Below are 17,494 nucleotides of genomic sequence, written 5' to 3' on the forward strand. Positions count from 1 at the left end.
CGAGTGGCTGACCAGTCTCACGCTACATCATGACAGTCAGTTTTCGGCTTTCTCTACTGAGGTGCTCGCCCTGGCCGAACCGGGGGCACAATCGCAGTAGTTCTCCTGGTGCTACCTTAGCCAATAGAGCGGAATGTAAGGTAGCCGAACTCAGGAGCCGGGCAACCCAACATTTGACCAAAGACATGATTCGGAGCTGATGCATATAATGCCAAAACTCATAACGCCAAACACTCCCTAAGGTGTTCGGTCTTTATGAGTGCGGGAGAAACAACACTCTTTATTAAAAAAGCCCCTAGTGTCCAGGTACGTGCAAAAATTCTGACGTGGCCACATGCCAAGACGCCAGCCTCCTCCTTGGTTATATTAGAGAGAAAAAACCAGGGGATGTGTAGCAACAAGAGATAGTAAAAAGGTTTACGCAGGGTCTTAATCTAAAAAGAATCCTTTAGGACAGGTCCCTACTGCACGTCTGCGCCTGTGTCTCCGTTGTGCCGTATCCTGAACGGGCGCCGCACGACGTTCATCTGTAAAAGAGAGGAACTTAGTTGAAAAACAGGTCGTGCCGAAAAAGTTTAAAATAAGCAAAGTATAAAGTAAGATATATAAGTTTGAGCTTTATTGTCTCTTATTGTATATGCATGGAGCCCCTAGTGCGGGGTTATATGGCTACTAGGCCTGCATCAATGATGATTTTGCACCGAACTCGTCTATCCGCGTTCGTGGTCTTGAATGACCTATTTTGAAGTTTATTGGCCGGTGAGGCCATTTTGCTGTGGGGCTGTCAAAGCGGCCGCACAGCCCTCCGCTTGGGGAGGTGCACTTTAGTGCTTCCCCTTCAAAGAGATGATGCCTCGAGGACCGGGCATCTTAAGCATAAGAGATGCATAATGCGGTATTGCGTTAAAGCGAGCGAAAGCTTCGCGTCCCAGTAGTGCTTGATAGCGACTTGAAAACGGGATGATATGGAAGGTCAGCTTTTCGTGGTGGAGGTTATTGGCAGAGCCGAATGTGACTGTGAGCCGGAGAAAACCCGTACAATGGGTGTCCGGACCAGGTATTACCCCTTGAAAGGAGGTTTTGCTGCGGAGGATCCTTGCTGGGTTTATCCCCATGTGCTGTATTGTATCCTGATATATCAGGTTTAGTCCGTTGCCGCCGTCCATAAGGACATTTGAAAACTTGAGTCCGCCAATTATTGGATCGAGTATCAAGGCAGTCCATCCTACGTTCTTGATATTCCTAGAATAATCTAGCTGATCGAAGATGGTCGGTTTTGACAACCAGTGGCAGGACCCTTTGGGGATGGGCCGTGTGGTGCGTACCTTTACGGGCATCGCACATTTTGTTATGTGAAGTGAGTTCACTGTTTTTACTTCTTGTGGGAAGTTCTTTTGTTTCCTGGTGCTCTGCTGTTGGGGTTCGTCCTCGTCTTTGCTTGGTGTGTCTAGCCCCTTGTGTTCGTCATTGAGTCTGCCGGATTGTTTGAAGACCCAACAGTCTCTGTGGGTATGGTTAGCAGGCTTCCCGGGAGTACCGTGTATCTGACATGTCCTGTCCAGGATTTTGTTTAGGTTGGATGGATCGTCCCTGTTATCCTGGGGGGCAATTTTTCCTGATTTTGTCGTGAGCCTTTGAATCCGGCATTGACTGCCGTGCTCTTCGGACTTTTGTCCTTACTCCAGCGACGGTCCTTGTTGCGTCGCATTTTTTCGTTTCCATCCCTAGTTTTGGATGTACTTGGGTCGCTGGAGATGCGTCTTGCCAACCAGCTGTCCTCCCCTGCACAAAAGTGGGTCATGAGGCTTGTTAGTGCGGCCATTGTTCTTGGCTTTTCTTGGCCGAGGTGTCTGGCGAGCCATTCGTCTCGGACATTATGCTTGAAAGCTGCTAGGGCTTCGGCGTCCGGACAGTCGACTATCTGATTCTTTTTAGTGAGGAATCTATTCCAGAACTGCCAAGCTGATTCTCCGGGTTGTTGAGTTATGTGACTAAGATCGTCTGCATCCGGAGGCCGGACATAGGTCCCTTGAAAGTTTGCTCGGAAAGCATCCTCGAGCTCTTCCCAGCTTCCAATTGTGTTTTCGGGAAGGCTTTTAAGCCAATGCCGGGCTGGCCCTTTAAGCTTAAGGGGTAGATATTTTATGGCGTGGAGATCATCTCCTCTAGCCATGTGTATGTGGAGGATATAATCCTCGATCCAGACTCCAGGGTCTGTTGTTCCATCGTATGCCTCTATGTTTACGGGTTTGAATCCCTCTGGGAATTCATAGTCCAGGACCTCATCGGTGAAACATAGGGGGTGTGCGGCGCCCCTGTATTTGGGTATGCCAGATTCTGATGATGGCTTCATAGCGTTGCTTGTGAGAGCTTGCTTTCTTGGCCCGTAAATGGACCTGACTGGGCCGTGATGCGGATCTTTAAGTGGGTCGCATGACGATTTATGTGCGGCGCCACTTGCCGCTTTATGGGGTCGTCTATCCGACCGTGTGGCTTTTTTATTTTTTGAATGCGAGGGCTCTAGGGCCTCTTCGTCGAATTCAGGCAGTAGCTTTCTTTTCGGATAGCTTTTAGTGCGGCGACTGTCGCTGTACTTATCTGTTGTATTGGTTACTTTGCTCCATCTAATCCGGAGTGCATCTTCCGCTGTTTTTAGCTTCCGCTTCTGCTTTTTTAGGCTGCGTGCAGTTGCAATGAGCCTCTCATGGAGATTCTTCTGCTCCATAGGTTTATTCGGCGTGAGGTTGTCTGGACTGCCGTTTTCGCCGGAGGAGGGATATTCGGTTTCTCTATCCGTGTTTCCCTGTTCGGACGGTTGCTCTAAGGCCTGCTCGTCGTCTACCGGCTCGTCTTGCTCTATGGCTGGGTTTTTGTTGAGGCGGGGTTTGGGTCGTCGTTTGCGTCGACGCTTTGTTTGCTTTTCGGGGGGTCGATCTCCCGTCCCATCCCCTTTTTCCTTGTTATCGCTTCCTTTAGGGGTATCCACCATGTACACATCATAAGATGAGGTGGCTGTCCAATGCCCTATGGGCGTTGGTTCGTCGGTATCTCCTGCATCGTCATCCATGTTGTCGATGTCTCCAGAGTCGAAGTTGAGCACGTCGTTTAAATTGTCGACAGTGGCTACCAAATGGGTGGTGGGTGGGCTTTGAATTTCTTCGTTGTCCGTGTCCCAACCTTGCTGACCGTAGTCTGGCCAGGGCTCTCCTGATAAAGAGAGAGACTTTAGAAAATTCAGGATGTCACCGAGGGGCGAGTGCTGAAAGACGTCCGCAGCGGTGAACTCCATTATTGGCGCCCAATCGGGCTCGATCGGCAGTGGCGCGAGGGGTTCGGAGTTCGGAGAGGAATCTGGCTCCTTGGAGTTACGGGCCATGCGGAGTGCGGGGCTGGAATTCGGCTCAATCGCCTCTGAGATCACAGCCCCTGAGGCAGCGTCCAACCGCTGATCTTCGATTGGCGCAGTAGGCTCCGACAACAGTCGAAACCGATGCGTGTGCGACCTCCAAGACACTGTTCGGCGGCAGAGCTATACCATGCCCATCGAGACAGTGCGGCACGCTTGGCTGTGGCTCGAGTCCGTCGAAGATCAAGTCCCCGCGGATGTCAGCCGTGTAGTTTAGGCTTCCAAACCTGACCTGACAGCCAGGGGCGTAGCTTTCGATCTGCTCAAGGTGGCCAAGCGAATTGGCCCGCAGTGCGAAGCCGCTGAAGATGAAGATCCATCCGGGGAGAAAAGTCTCACCCTGGACTGCATCGTTGTTGATGATCGGAGGAGCCATTGGGCCTAAAAGCGACGACACAGAGGAACTCTCAACGAAAGCACCAATGTTGGTGTCAAAACCGGCGGATCTCGAGTAGGGGGTCCCGAACTGTGCGTCTAGGCCGGATGGTAACAGGAGACAGGGGACACTTTGTTTTACCCAGGTTCGGGCCCTCTCGATGGAGGTAAAACCTTACTCCTGCTTGATTAATATTGATGATATGGGTAGTACAAGAGTAGATCTACCACGAGATCAAGGAGGCTAAACCCTAGAAGCTAGCCTATGGTATGATTGTTGTGTATGGAGTTGATTCTCTACGGACTACAACCCTCCGGTTTATATAGGCACCGGATAGGGTTAGGGTTACACAGAGTTGGTTACAAGGGTAGGAGATCTTGAATATCGCATCGCCAAGCTTGCCTTCCATGCCAAGGAAAGTCCCATCCGGACACGGGACGAAGTCTTCAATCTTGTATCTTCATAATCCAGGAGTCCGGCTGAAGGTATAGTCTGGCTACCCGAACACCCCCTAATCCAGGACTCCCTCAGTGGGGTTTGCGTGGTGGTGGTTGGCTGCAGGTGGTGGAGGTGAGCTCTCCGACGATCCGAGCGGCTATGGTGCTCTGGTTCCGCAATCCGGTCATGTGACGAGGAGCTCCGGCGAAAGCATTGCCCTGACCATGGTCAGGACCGGCGACGGCAGCACCTACAGATGTCGTCTACCTTCTTGAAGGCGTCGTTGTGGAGCTCCTTCGGCCTCACGATGGATTTGGCTCTCCGGATGAAATTCCTAGCTTCGGTACTCTAAAGCAGGCGGCGGCGACGTCGTCTATGTCGTTCCCTCCTTGGAGGCGTCGCTTGGGAGAGGCGGTTGAGGCTGTTGCAAGGGATCTCTCTACCATCAGGGTCAGTGGATGTCAGAGCAGCGGCCCCGGACATGCAGGGACGGCTCCATGAGGTAGGGCTGCAGCTCAGCATGGCTTGGGCAGCGTTCTTGAGCTGTGAGGGCGGCAAGGTCGTCGGCTCGGTCAACGCGTTCCAGTGTGGATGGTTGGACTTTATGTCGGGACGGCGGCCCCGGAAGCGATGCGAAGGCCGTGGTCTGCGGGCGGTTTCCCTGCACAAGGTGGGTTGCGGGTGGCTGGGTCGTGCGGCGTCGTGGCTCGAGGGCGAGTGGTGGTATGTCGGGGTGGCGGCCCCGAAAGCGGTGCGACGGCCGTGGTCTGCGGGCGGTTTTCCTATGCAACGCGGGTCATAGGTGGATGGGTCGTGCGGCGTCGTGGCTCGAGAGCGAGCGGTGGTATGTTGTGGCGGCGGCCCTAGAAGGTGGAGTCGGTTGATCGCGCAGGGCGCAGTGGAGCATGGATGTCGGGGTGGCGGCTCCGAGATATTGCAGCTTCGAGGGATCCGGCTTCGTGTCGTGTGGGCGACGAGGTTGCCTTCGATGTTGGCTGTTTGCATGTTAATGCATTTGGGCGCAGGTCATGTGGTGTGCATGTCCTTCATTTCTGCAGGACAGTCCCGTGACTGCTCCTCTCATGGTAGTCACGGATTCTTCTTTCCTGCAGCGGTGGATGGCGGCTTGTTGTCTTTCGGCATGTTGGCGGTGAGTGTGGGCTTGGCCTTATGTTGTTTGATGTGTGTGGTGGAGTGGACTTGGCCCTTGATGTATTGGTTTTTGCCCGGTTTTCCACTAATTAACTGGGCAACTCTCTTCTGCTTATGTTATGAGCGGCATATATATTACAGTCCAGGCAGTTAGGGGCCTGCCCAGTTATCTTATCATGTTAGAGGCTTAGTCCAATTATATCATTAGGAGGATTATATAAACTCATGTAAAGACCCATTTTGAGATGAAGCAAGAAGCAATTATTATTTGCTCGGCTTCCCGATGGGAGCCGGGAGACCTAACCCTAGCCGCCTCCTGCCAACGCCGCCGCCTCCTCCCTCGCGCACGACGATGCCCAGCCGCCAGCGACCGCGAGTTCGCCCTCGTCCAGCCCCCTCCTTCCCCTACACCCTCCGGCCTAGACCCGGTAGAACCCTAGTTCCTACCACTTTGGTAGCAGCTTGCTCGGTTGTGATCATGTCTTCTGCACCGCTGCCCACCCCACCCGCGCCGCTGCCCACCACCGCCGCGCCACTGCCCATCACCACCGCGTTGCTGTCCTCCCCACCCGCGCCGCTGGTCCCCACCTTCGGCGCCCCCACCGCCCAGTTGTTGCCACCCGCTACCGTGTACACCCCGGAGGAGGTCACCGGGGTCCAGGAGATCCGGTTGTACTTGGCCAGCCCCTACGGGCCTCTGCCACCCCCGCCGCCGGCTGCCGCGGCCGGTCCGCCAGCCCTGCCGTGGTACTCGCTGCACTCGGCGGCCTCTGCGGCGTTCGCTGGGCCGCTGCACCCCCAGCTGCCGCTGCAGTCGTCGCCCGCCACCACCCTGCAGTGGCCGTCGTCGGCTCTCACGGCACCCCCACGCCCATCGCCCCCATGCAGCACCCGCTGCCGCTGCAGCCGCCCCCCGCCAGCACTCCACTCTGGCCGCCCGTCGCCCACATGCAGCAGCCGCCGCGCCCGTCGCGCCCTTGCAGCAGCCGCTGCAGCCACAGGCACCCACGCCGCGCAGCACCGGGTCGGCGACGACCGCGCCGACGGGCGTTCTGATCCAGCAGGTCTGATTCCCATCCTCACCATCACCACTTCCGGCCTGGTTGGCCGGGTCGACAGCGCAGCCGGTCTGCACTATGGCGGGGAACAGCCGGCGTCCACCCTGCAACGGCGGGCCCTTCGGCTCCGCGGGTGCCTGCGCGGGCCTCGACGGACCGCCGTTTCACGGGGGAACCCCGGTGCCCACCGACCCGACGTCATCCTCTTTGCTGCCCCGTACCGCCGAGTCGTACGCCCACGGCGGTCAGGCTTCGACCCCACCGCGCTTCGCCAAGCTCGACTTCGCCACCTACGACGGCACCGAGGACCCCCTCAACTGGCTCAACCAGTGCGAGCAGTTCTTCCAGGGGCAACGGCTCGCCTCTTATCACCTCCGCGGCGCCGCCTAGACGTGGTACTACGCCCTCGAGCAGGACGAGGGCGGCATGCCCCCATGGGAGTGTCTTCGCGAGCTCTGCCTCCTTTGCTTCAGACTGTCAATACGCGGGAGCCGGCTGGCAGAGTTGGGCCGCTTTCCCTTCACCTCGATGCATGACTTCACCGACCACTTTCAGGCCCTGGCGTGCCACGCGCCCGGCGTGACGGCTCGCCAGCGGGCCGAACTCTTCATCGGCGGTCTGCCAGATCATATCCGCGTGGACGTGGAGTTGCAGGGACCCCAGGACCTCCAGACGGCCATGTACTACGCACGCGCGTTCGAGCGCCGCGCGGTGGCCATCCAGCAGGCATCACCGTCCCAGGCCGCTGGGCCGCCACCCTGGCCGGATGTTCCCGTGCAGGGTCGGCCTGCTCAGGCTTCCGCGGCAACCCTCGCCGTGACCGCGGCGCGCCCAGTCCGCCGGCTCACCTCGGCCGAGCTACTTGAGCGTCGCCGCCAAGGGTTGTGCTTCAACTGCGACGAGCCCTACATGCCTGGCCACGTCTGCCCGCGTCTCTTCTGCCTGGAGGTTGCAGACTACATGGAGGAGGACGTCGCCACCACCGGCCTCGGCGACCTGCCTGTCCAAGCTGCCGCGGAGGTGTTTGGCGACGGTTGATCACCTCGAGGAGTTCCACAAGCGTTTCCCCGCCTTCCAGCTCGAGGACGAGCTGTTTGTGCAGGCGGGGAGAAATGTCATGAGCGGCATATATATTACAGTCCAGGCAGTTAGGGGCCTAGCCCAGTTATCTTATCGTGTTAGGGGCTTAGCCAAATTATATCATTAGGAGGATTATATAAACTCATGTAAGGACCTGTTTTGAGATGAAGCAAGAAGCAATCATTATTTGCTCGGCTTCCCGAAGGGAGCCGGGAGACTTAACCCTAGCCACCTCCTGCCAACGCCGCCGCCTCCTCCCTCGCGCACGACGGCGCCCAGCCGCCAGCGACCGCGAGTTCGCCCTGGTCCAGCCCCCTCCTTCCCCTACACCCTCCGGCCTAGACCCGGTAGAACCCTAGTTCCTACCAGCTTAATTAACGGATGAGACAAAACTTTTGCCTCCGTTTCGAAAAAAACAATAAAGGTAAAATTAGAAAAGGCAAACAGGTGCTTAAAATTCTATGTTCATAGGTTTATCTTATGGATTCCTTCTTGGAATTAAATTAGAACTATGATGAACAACTTCTGCTTTCATGCTCAGCTTCTTTATAGTGTTTCAATGCTATGGACAAAATGATAGCAAAACCGCTTATGCTTCATGTGCCGATTTCTTTGGTACAGGAACCTGGTTGAGTCTATAATCGCATATTAAAACAGAAGGTATCCATTGTCTCCGGATGGCAAGGCATCATGCTCTGGCGTTGTTCTCGCTGCAAGTACTCCCTCCGTTCCAAAATAAATGACTCAACTTTGTATTAATTTTAGTACAAAGTTGGGTCATCTATTTTGGAACGGAGGGAGTAGGTAGTAAATCACTGCAGACTAAGCAATCATCTTGCAGTTTATTTTTGCCTTACCTCTTCTATAGCAGTGAAAATGATCCCTAGATTTTGGAGGGCTGTTTTACCTGAAGTTGAGGAGATTCATATATAATGAGTTGTTTTGCTTTAGAGATTTTGTGTCCTGACTTTGCTGATCAAACCAAGCATCCATGTACTTGGGATGAAAAAATGGAATCACAAACTATGAAGTGAACTGGTTGCCATACCACATGACCATCCACAGAGATGATTTTTTTTCTTCCATTTTTTGTGATTTTGTACATCAATGAGCATGTGCTGGAGACTGAATCTCCTAAAGTCACTCTTATTGTACGTGAAATTATTCTTTGCATCGAACACATACATTTGTTTGGATGTTTGTTACAAAGAAGCTGAATGGAATGAAGGTTGTTGTTATCTGTGGTATAATACATGGAAGGGACAATCCCCCTGCTTACATTAAAAACTATGTGATATTATGAAGCTGTTTCATTTATTTCTTTTAATTCACTATGCTCCTTAATGGTGGAGCTTTCTATTCAATCGGGGTATTTTAGTTTGCATTTGGTTCATGATTTTGACCGGGTCAATGATTTTTAAAATCAATCGGGATCAACCGGCCTATAAAAACGTACCAATCCCGTGCATCCTCTCACCATCTAAAAAAAAATAAACGTCAACATGTGAAATTGTAGCATAAATATAGTTCATGCAGACACCGACACAGAAAATTTCCCCACATAGCAGAATCAGAACGCGAAAAAAATCCCCACAGAGCAGATAACACAGAATCACGACGCGGAAAATTTCCCCACATAGCAGATAACACAGAATCACAACGTGAAAGACCACCAGAACACCACCTTATAAATAAAATGATAAACATACTCCATCATGTTCCCACTTACCATACCAAATACTCCCTCGATTTCAAAATATAAATACGAAAATTCATTTCATGATGAATCTAATGATACAGTTTGATATTATGTATGGATATTGGTATATTTCTCTATCGTTTTGATCAAACTTAAATAGGTTTGACTTTTCAAAAAAATACACCTTATATTTTGAAATGGAGAGAGTAATTTTTTTATTTATAAAAGCCCAGCAACACCAATGGCGCAGCAAAGCTCGCCCAACCCAAGCAAAGCTATGAATGACAATGTTTTTTTTGTGAGTGAAATAATGTATAACTCAACTGAAGCAGTTCATACAATCAATCGTAGCTAGCTCCATAGCATCCAAAGGACCCGAGCCAATCCAAGTCATGGTTCTGCCTTCTAGACGAGCAAATTTGGATATGCTATCACTAACTTTGTTTTGGCTACGATTAACGTGCGTAATACAAGAATCATGATGAACCACCTCGTTACGGGTGTGCCACGCCCGCCAAAGCATCATAAGCAACATTGAACGCTCAATATCAGGAAGAGGCTCTAAAGCATGTGGCAACCATTATTTTGCATGGTACGTATACAAGGCAATGACCAAGCTTCTGCCATCACGTCTCCTTGACAATGTTGATAGGTTAGCCAAGTTTTCACATTCATTGGATCAGGGGCGGCACATTTGGCTTGTCGAACCCCATGATCCATACAATTTTGCCTAAAAAAAAGTTGATCTCATTTACGCTCCAATATTACACATGTAAACTTCACTTTGCAATGAATCTACTGCATGCACGTCTGGAAGCGCGTGCGTGTTGTACTCCATACCCGCGTGAACAATGGTAGCGAGCTAGCACACGATGCGGGGCATGCAGTCGACTGATTAGGGTCTCAAAACGGACCACCGTCGGGATACCCACTCCGTCCGGTGAAGTGCTGGCCTTCCATCCCAAGGACGGCAGGAGAGCTGCTGCTGCAAGCACCGGCGTCGATCTGCTGCAACCTGCTACCCATCGCGGGCGGCGCTGGCCTCCAGTGCCGCTTCCTCTGGTTAACGAACCAGTTGTTAATCTACCTCGTGTCGAGCCCGGTCGACTCCGCCAACACCAGTTTCTCCGGTTCCTGGAACGCACGCACTTATGGCGCCATTAGCGCTTTTGAAGCTCCAACCAAGATACGTAACGATCTCCATGCATGCACGCATGAACCCAAAAGCACTCGTACATAGCCAAGCACGTACCGATGGGTAGGGCCATCCTTGGTGCAGCTGCCACCAGTGCAGGAGCCTCTGGCACGCCTCCCTCGGCAGCCTCCCGCTCTTCTTCTTCTTCTTCCCGGAGAGGTCCCTCCAGAGGCTTCTCAGGTAGCCGCTGTACTTGTCCAGGAGCTGGCTCGTCAGCTGCTTGCCCTCGCCGGAAGGCAGGCCGGCGACGTCCCTGGTCTCCTGCTCATCTTCGGAAGAACCCCCGCACTCGTTGTAGTTGTTGCCAGTCTTCTAACAAGCCAACGTTAGAGTTAGATAGAAACATACCGTCTCCGTCCGCGAATAAATGTATTTCTAACTTTTGTCCCCAAGTCTAAAGTGTTAAATTTTGACCAACTTTATAAAAAAAGTAGTACAATTTATGACATGGGTGTGGCTAGATCTCAGTCGACTAAGACTTAATCAAGTCCCAGTCAAGTGATATAATATACAAGAAGAAAAAAGAAAAACTGAAAATAAATTTTTGCACGAATCTCTATGCAAAATCAAAGGAAGACATAACAAAGTCTCAGTTGACTGAGACTTAGTGAGACTGTTATGACATTGAGCCCTCCATCAGCAAATAAGTGTACTTCTAACTATTGTCCTGAGTCGTAGTTTTAAAATTTGATCAACTTTATAAAAAAATAGCAGTATTTATGACACTAAATTAGCATCACTAGATTCATTTTGAAATGTACTTTCATAATGCACCAATTTGATGTTATATATGTCACTACTTTTTTCTATAAGTTTGGTCAAAATTTTAAAACTTTGAAGGGCAAAAGCTAGAAGTTTTCGCGGACACAGAGAGAGAGTAGTGTACTATAAATTGACATAAATATTGTCACTAGATCTATGGGTTTGCTTTTGCTACCATTGATCAGCTGCTGGCTGCACATGTAACCACCAAATTACCACAGAACAAGCCTGCACGCCCCACCAGCACCACCACCAGCACCACCATGACATCCAAGATCCAACATCGAACTGACCATGCATGGTCTCTCTTCCAGATCAAGCAAACTGATCCTATATATGTGCAATCATGCAGGCACAAAAAGCTAGATAATAATCGGGCGGTACGGCCATCGGAGGCAGAGAACATTTCAGTCAGACGTTCACATGCCCATGCATGTATGCCTGGCGAGATCGCAACGTTCACATGCCCATGCATGTGTGTGTGGTGCCTCACTGCCTATGAACTGTCGACCCATGCATCAACGGGCGTCTCCGCACGGGAGTATGTCACTGTGCGTGTCTGTTGTGTTGCAGCGTTCAACCATGGCAACCCTGGTGCGGTAGCGGGTAGCTGGCCAGCAGTTGCCTTGCCATGTGGCCGTACGGGCGGTTTCAGCATGCATGTGCCTCCATGCTTCTCTTTTCCAAGAAAAGGCAATGGGTGTCTCAGACAGTACTCCTCTCGTCTCCTTTTTTTTACTCTCATAATGGAGCATCCAGCTAGCAATCAAGATTTGAGACAGCTAAATTTCTGTGTTTGATTTCCAATATCTACAATGTCATATCAGTATCATTAGATTCACCATAAATATATTTATACTTTATTTATTTGATATTATAGATGCTAATATAACCATTCTATAAACTTGATCAAGCATATAAATGTTTGGCTTTTGAAAATAGCAACATGTCTTGTATACTGAAACGAAGGGGGTATGAACCTAGCTCTAAGAGCAAGACTAATTAGAGACCCAGCTGCATGCTCTATTTCACCACGTCATATATATAGTCAATCTAAAAGCACATTCATATTGTACACGCTAGCTCTACATATTATGTCGCTAATGCCACCCCTCCCAATGCACCACCTTGTACAGGTGCTAAGACTGTCATGTAGGCAAAAAATCTGATGTGGCAATGTAATTAAGAAGAGAGAGATGAGTGTGGTGACCCCAGAAGAAAACAATGCCAAGCGCGAGAACTTAGGCAAAACACTTAAATGAAAGAAACCCACCAATGCATGAAAAACTTTAGTTGCAAATCATTAAATGAAGGATGCTTAGCACCAACAAATTAAGCACCTATGCATTGAGGGCTTTAGCTGCTAAAGTTTTTAATCTATTTAGCACCTCATGTAAGCACTGATGCATTGGAAGAGGCCTTACACATCTTCTTCTCCCATAAAGTGTGTTGATGACCGTGCTTCAGTTGGCTACAACCTCTGTCCTGGTTTATTGTCCCTTTGTATATTGTGGCAAATTTTGACCATGAATTTAATTAACAAAATATTAATGCATGTCGCAAAAAATAGTATCATATAGAAACTATGTTCAAATATGAATCCAACAATATATTTTTTAATCACATGCGTTAACATTTTATTAGTTAAATATACGTCAAATTTTGGGACAAAATATGAATAGTACCAATAAACCAGGATGAAGGTAGTATAAGTTTACGATCCACTCCTCTTCTCTCTCCCCGGCTCATTAAAAATCTGAGGTGACAACTCTTATAGCCCGATTATGTCCCAGTTCAACAGTGGCTTCATAGATAGCTACAACAAATAAATGAAACAAGGGTGCATATATGTAGCGAAGTTGACAAGAGATACTTCTTTCTAAATCAAGGGCTCGGTGGATTTTGCATCTAATGAAAATTTGGTATTTACATGTTTCTAAAAGTAAATTCATGCACGATTGAATATTTCTACACTGAAGGTGCATATATTTTTATTTTATTTTGCCAAACTCTAGTCCTTTATTGTGACCAGAATACAAGTTCGCTCGAGTTGTTTGATCTATAGAAAAGGTGGCTTAAATTTATATTCGTCTTGTAATGTGCATAATATTTTTGGCACCTAGTTGTAGGTATCAATAAGAAGCTTTCCACTCATATCCTAATGGGAGTGTTGCCTTATGTTGGTTTCTTTTATTATCCAACAATAATGTGATTTTTTACAAGAAGAAGGCTTGCACTCCTTTGCAGGTTATATACTCATGTAAGTATTGGTTCGTAAATGGTATGTGCTTCAGTGGGTGGAGCACATGAAGGTGTTCACTGTCGCGTGTATGCGGTGTGAGCAGACAATCAGGATAGACGTACAAATGGGTACCCATTTAGGCAGGGACGTAAACGGATCAGAGCGGATCAAATAATGCTTTTCTCGTATCCTTTGCCATATATTTTTTGTTGGAATCGGAACGGAGCAGATAATGGCCGGATACGAATTCGAATGCGGATTTTACCGGACTACGGATTCGTGGCGTAAACAAAACCGATTCCAACCGGAAATGAATGAAAAATACCGGTCATACGTGCAACAAAACATGATTTTATTTCTACTATGCAAACAATAAGAACACAAATTTTTAACCATCACATAACACTACAGAGTGGTCGTGTGTTTAAAGTCATAACTCACACCAATACGGCAACAATTTAAATGCAGTGATTCTAATTGGTTGGCTAATCGGGTATTTGTCCTTGCCAATCAGGATAAGTTTACCATGAAAACCCGCAAAGGTAATCAGTATGCACACACCTACTGCAAACGAGTCGATATGGGCCTCAGCGCTCCTCAACAACTCACTGGCTTCTTGGATTTGCCTCGTGAGCTCCTGACTGTACACCACCAGCATATCACGGACGGTAGGTCTCCTGCACATACACACAAAAGCATATCGCTAGATCCATGTATGCAAATAATTCAGCCAGCTAAGAAGCTAATCATATTACCATGAAACTGGTCGAGTTCTGGGTCCGCTGGCTGTTCCTGCATGTCATCTGAACTCGGCTGGAGCTCGTCGACGAGGGAGGAGAGCCGACCGACAACTTCGGGCGGCGCTCCGACCTTGGGGCAGAGCAAATAACAAGATGAGAAACAGCAGTCGCAGGGCAGCAAGATATATACAAGCTGTGTTCGGCTATGCACGTACTCTCCGGCAGTCTATGAAGGCTCCGAGGAGAGCCGGATAGAGAGGGTGCGACATGATCTTGGCCTTGATCGTGTCAGATGATCTCCTGTTGTAATTGGACTTTCCACGGTGTTTCGAGGCCCGGAACGGCGTCGCCGGCGGCGCCTTTTCCGGTGGTGAAGTGGATGTAGAGGCTGCGTGCTGATCCATCGCGACGAAGGAGGGAGCTAATGCATTGCCGGTAATGGCTGCAGCTCTGGGGCCGCTCCCAAGAAGAGGGAGCTGATCCATGCGTTGGTTGTCCGGCGATGTCTAATCGTCGGAGGAGGCCTATTTAGGGCAAATGGAGGTTGTCTATTTTGTTGCCTTAAATTCTGGATCGATTTGTGTGCGTGCGTCTGGTTTGCAGTTACTGTCCGGGAAGCACAGTAGCTGAACAGTCATATGTGAGGAGGAAAAGGGTCCAATAATCGAAGGAACAACATGGTCGCTGTTAAGTGCGCTGTTCATGAAGTGCATAGTTGCACTGTCGTGAGCTAGCAAGCAGAAAAGGTATGAGTTAATTTTGCAAAATCACAATTTCAAGAGGACCTTTTACATTATATGACATATTTAAAAAATCATGAAATCATCTATTCCACTCTTAAATAGGAGTATTCTATTAAGAAACAGTATAACGAGGCTAGTTAGAAGCCTTCACAGCGATTTGAGTGTCTAGCCGTCGGATCGCTCGAACATACGCTCCAGATCAATTCTGGTCGTCCCTGATCGCTAACGCGCTGCACGCTCCGTCTCGCGGGCTGCTGCTCCGCAGAGCTAGCTGGGTTTGCTCCCAGTAATCGAGCAGCGTAAGGCCCACAACTTTTTGTTTCGATGGTAACGGCCCAGGTCGTAAGCCACGTTCCAGCATCGCCCTTCCCAAACGAGAACAATTTCCTTCCGCGCCGCCGCTCCTTCCTCCTCGATGCGTCGGCGTTCCACCATCGGCGAGCTGCTGCTGCGACTGCCTCCGCACTGGTCCCGTCCTCCCCCCCCCCTCCCCGTACTCTTCATCTGAATTTCGTGCCCTGCAACGTTCGTCCATGGCGGTTGCGGCAGCCGCCCGCGCCGTCGGCGTCCATCGCCGGCTGTCCTCCTCCTGCACCCTTTGTCCATGCCTTGCAGCTGTACCGCGCGTCCCTTCCCATCCCGTAACCAAAGCTGAAACTGCGGCGTTAAAGGTCCACTGTCTACCTCCTGTGATAATGGTGATGATGGTAATTAGTTTCAGGGGTGATGATGGTGATTAATTTGCCCTGGTGCGTTACCCCAATCTCCCATTCTGCTTCATATATTATTCCTTGCGCCATCTCTTCCTTCCTACCTTCAGTGTCTCTCTCGGCCATGCCTATTGCCTAGGTTTGTTCTTGCCAACTATCCATCTTCCTCCCTCTAATTTTCCTCCATGTCTTCGTATCTATGGAAGTGACTTCCTATTTCTTCCTTGCAGTTTTGCAATCCTCATTCCTTGGGATTTGCGTGTTGAAATTGCTTGAGGGTGTGTGTGTTACACCCACTTACAACCATGGCTTCTGGACAGGTATCATGCTCACAAATATTCTTACATACGGTTGTCTTTTGATCATCTACTATGTTTTCTTGATTACTGTGATTTTAGTTGTTACATAGGAATTTGTTTGATTTTCACTCCAACCAGCCACATCCATTTTGTTTGCTTCCTTTCCATTTCTTGTTTCAGATTTCATACAATCTGTCTATGACACGTACTGGACCTAAGTAGAGTAAAAATGCCTAAAGGTTTCGATTACAAGCCCATGGAAGCGATGCGTGCCAGTTACATTGCGCTAGCAGACCAAGTGGAGTCCTGCCGCAATGTAGGCAGACAAGGATTAATGAACCAGTTACTATATACAATTCGATTGGAACCAAAAACAAATAGTATTAATTCACCTCTACTTGTGCTACTTTACGAGATTTCTGTTTCCTTGATAATTGTGTTCTATACTGCCATACAAACCAGGAGATGAATTCTTCCCTCACTACTCTGTGTGACACACAAGGGAAAAACCTGCATCAAATTAAGGGACCAATTTAAAATGGTTCGGCAAAGGGTCACCATCTGATCCCAATGGACAACCCCATTCATCGATACCCTTGAAGGTTTCACTAGATTACTGACCTCTGCACAAATATTCTGCAACCTGTTTTTCCCGTTTAAATCTGACTTTGCACTCTTGCTGGTAATTTCAGCTACTTACTATGGTCGATCAAATCTTGGTTCACCCATGTTTTAGATGCCGACACTGTGATGCAGCTTTCTGGTAGGAAGAATAAGCGGACAGGTAGGCTCATTAATTCCTCAAACAGGCCAGAAGCCTAAATTTGCCCTACTGTATATCCATGATCACCAGACTGACAAAGAAATTGAAAATAGAATGTGTGCTTTGTGTAATGATAACAGTTTAGAATTGCTAGGGACCGAATAAAGGACTAACCTGACCAGTGCATACCATTAGAATATTGGGTCCACAATCAGATGCAGATGTCCAATATAATTTACCTACGTCTGACAACATTGCTTTGCTAATTGTTGGTGTTTTTCGCAACTGATACATTCAAGAGAGATATTATCATGCATGACAAGCAACGTGGCTTGCACTACATCTCCAACTTAAATCATTCCCTTATGCCCTTACAGTACTCAATATTATTCCCACATGGTGATCCTGAATTTCATTTGGCATTCAATACACTGATGCTCACCTATTACCTCCCAAGGCTTGCAAAATAATTAAAATGCTAGATTATTACGCATATTGCTGCCATTACAGACCTGGCCAATACAACCCGTACACATGATGTGGTAGGGCTACATCCCAGCTACAGGTTCATTGTTACACATGCTTAGAACAGAACCGCTGTTTATTGTTCGAAAATAAATTGAGTTCAGATCTGGCCTGACATTGACAAAACGAAGCAAGATGAACTAAGTGATGATATTAAAAGAGGTCAAGTTTTTGGACATGATGCAGGATTTTGTTTTCTCTACAAAATTGTTTCTAAATCACATATAATCTTTGTTCATCAACACCTTCGTGGCTTCAACTTGTTGATTTCTCAGATTTTCAAGCACAAGGATTTCACTTTTTCAA

The 17,494-nt window shown here is 49.0% G+C and overlaps 1 protein-coding gene and 1 pseudogene across 1 annotated transcript; both read right to left on the minus strand.

The window, feature by feature from the left end:
• Window positions 1-9,924: 9,924 nt before the first annotated feature.
• Window positions 9,925-14,125, minus strand: LOC119289143 (annotated as a pseudogene).
• On the minus strand, window positions 13,858-14,668 carry LOC119289144 (homeobox protein knotted-1-like 4). The gene is made up of 2 exons (XM_037568549.1): window positions 14,364-14,668; window positions 13,858-14,278 (listed from the first exon to the last, which is right to left on the minus strand). The coding sequence occupies exons 1-2, from the start codon at window positions 14,631-14,633 to the stop codon at window positions 14,135-14,137; spliced, it is 414 nt and encodes a 137-aa protein (XP_037424446.1). The 5' UTR covers window positions 14,634-14,668; the 3' UTR covers window positions 13,858-14,134.
• Between the last annotated feature and the right edge of the window lie 2,826 nt (window positions 14,669-17,494).

The sequence above is a fragment of the Triticum dicoccoides genome, chromosome 4A (assembly GCF_002162155.2).
Source record: "Triticum dicoccoides isolate Atlit2015 ecotype Zavitan chromosome 4A, WEW_v2.0, whole genome shotgun sequence".
Taxonomy (NCBI): Eukaryota; Viridiplantae; Streptophyta; class Magnoliopsida; order Poales; family Poaceae; genus Triticum; species Triticum dicoccoides.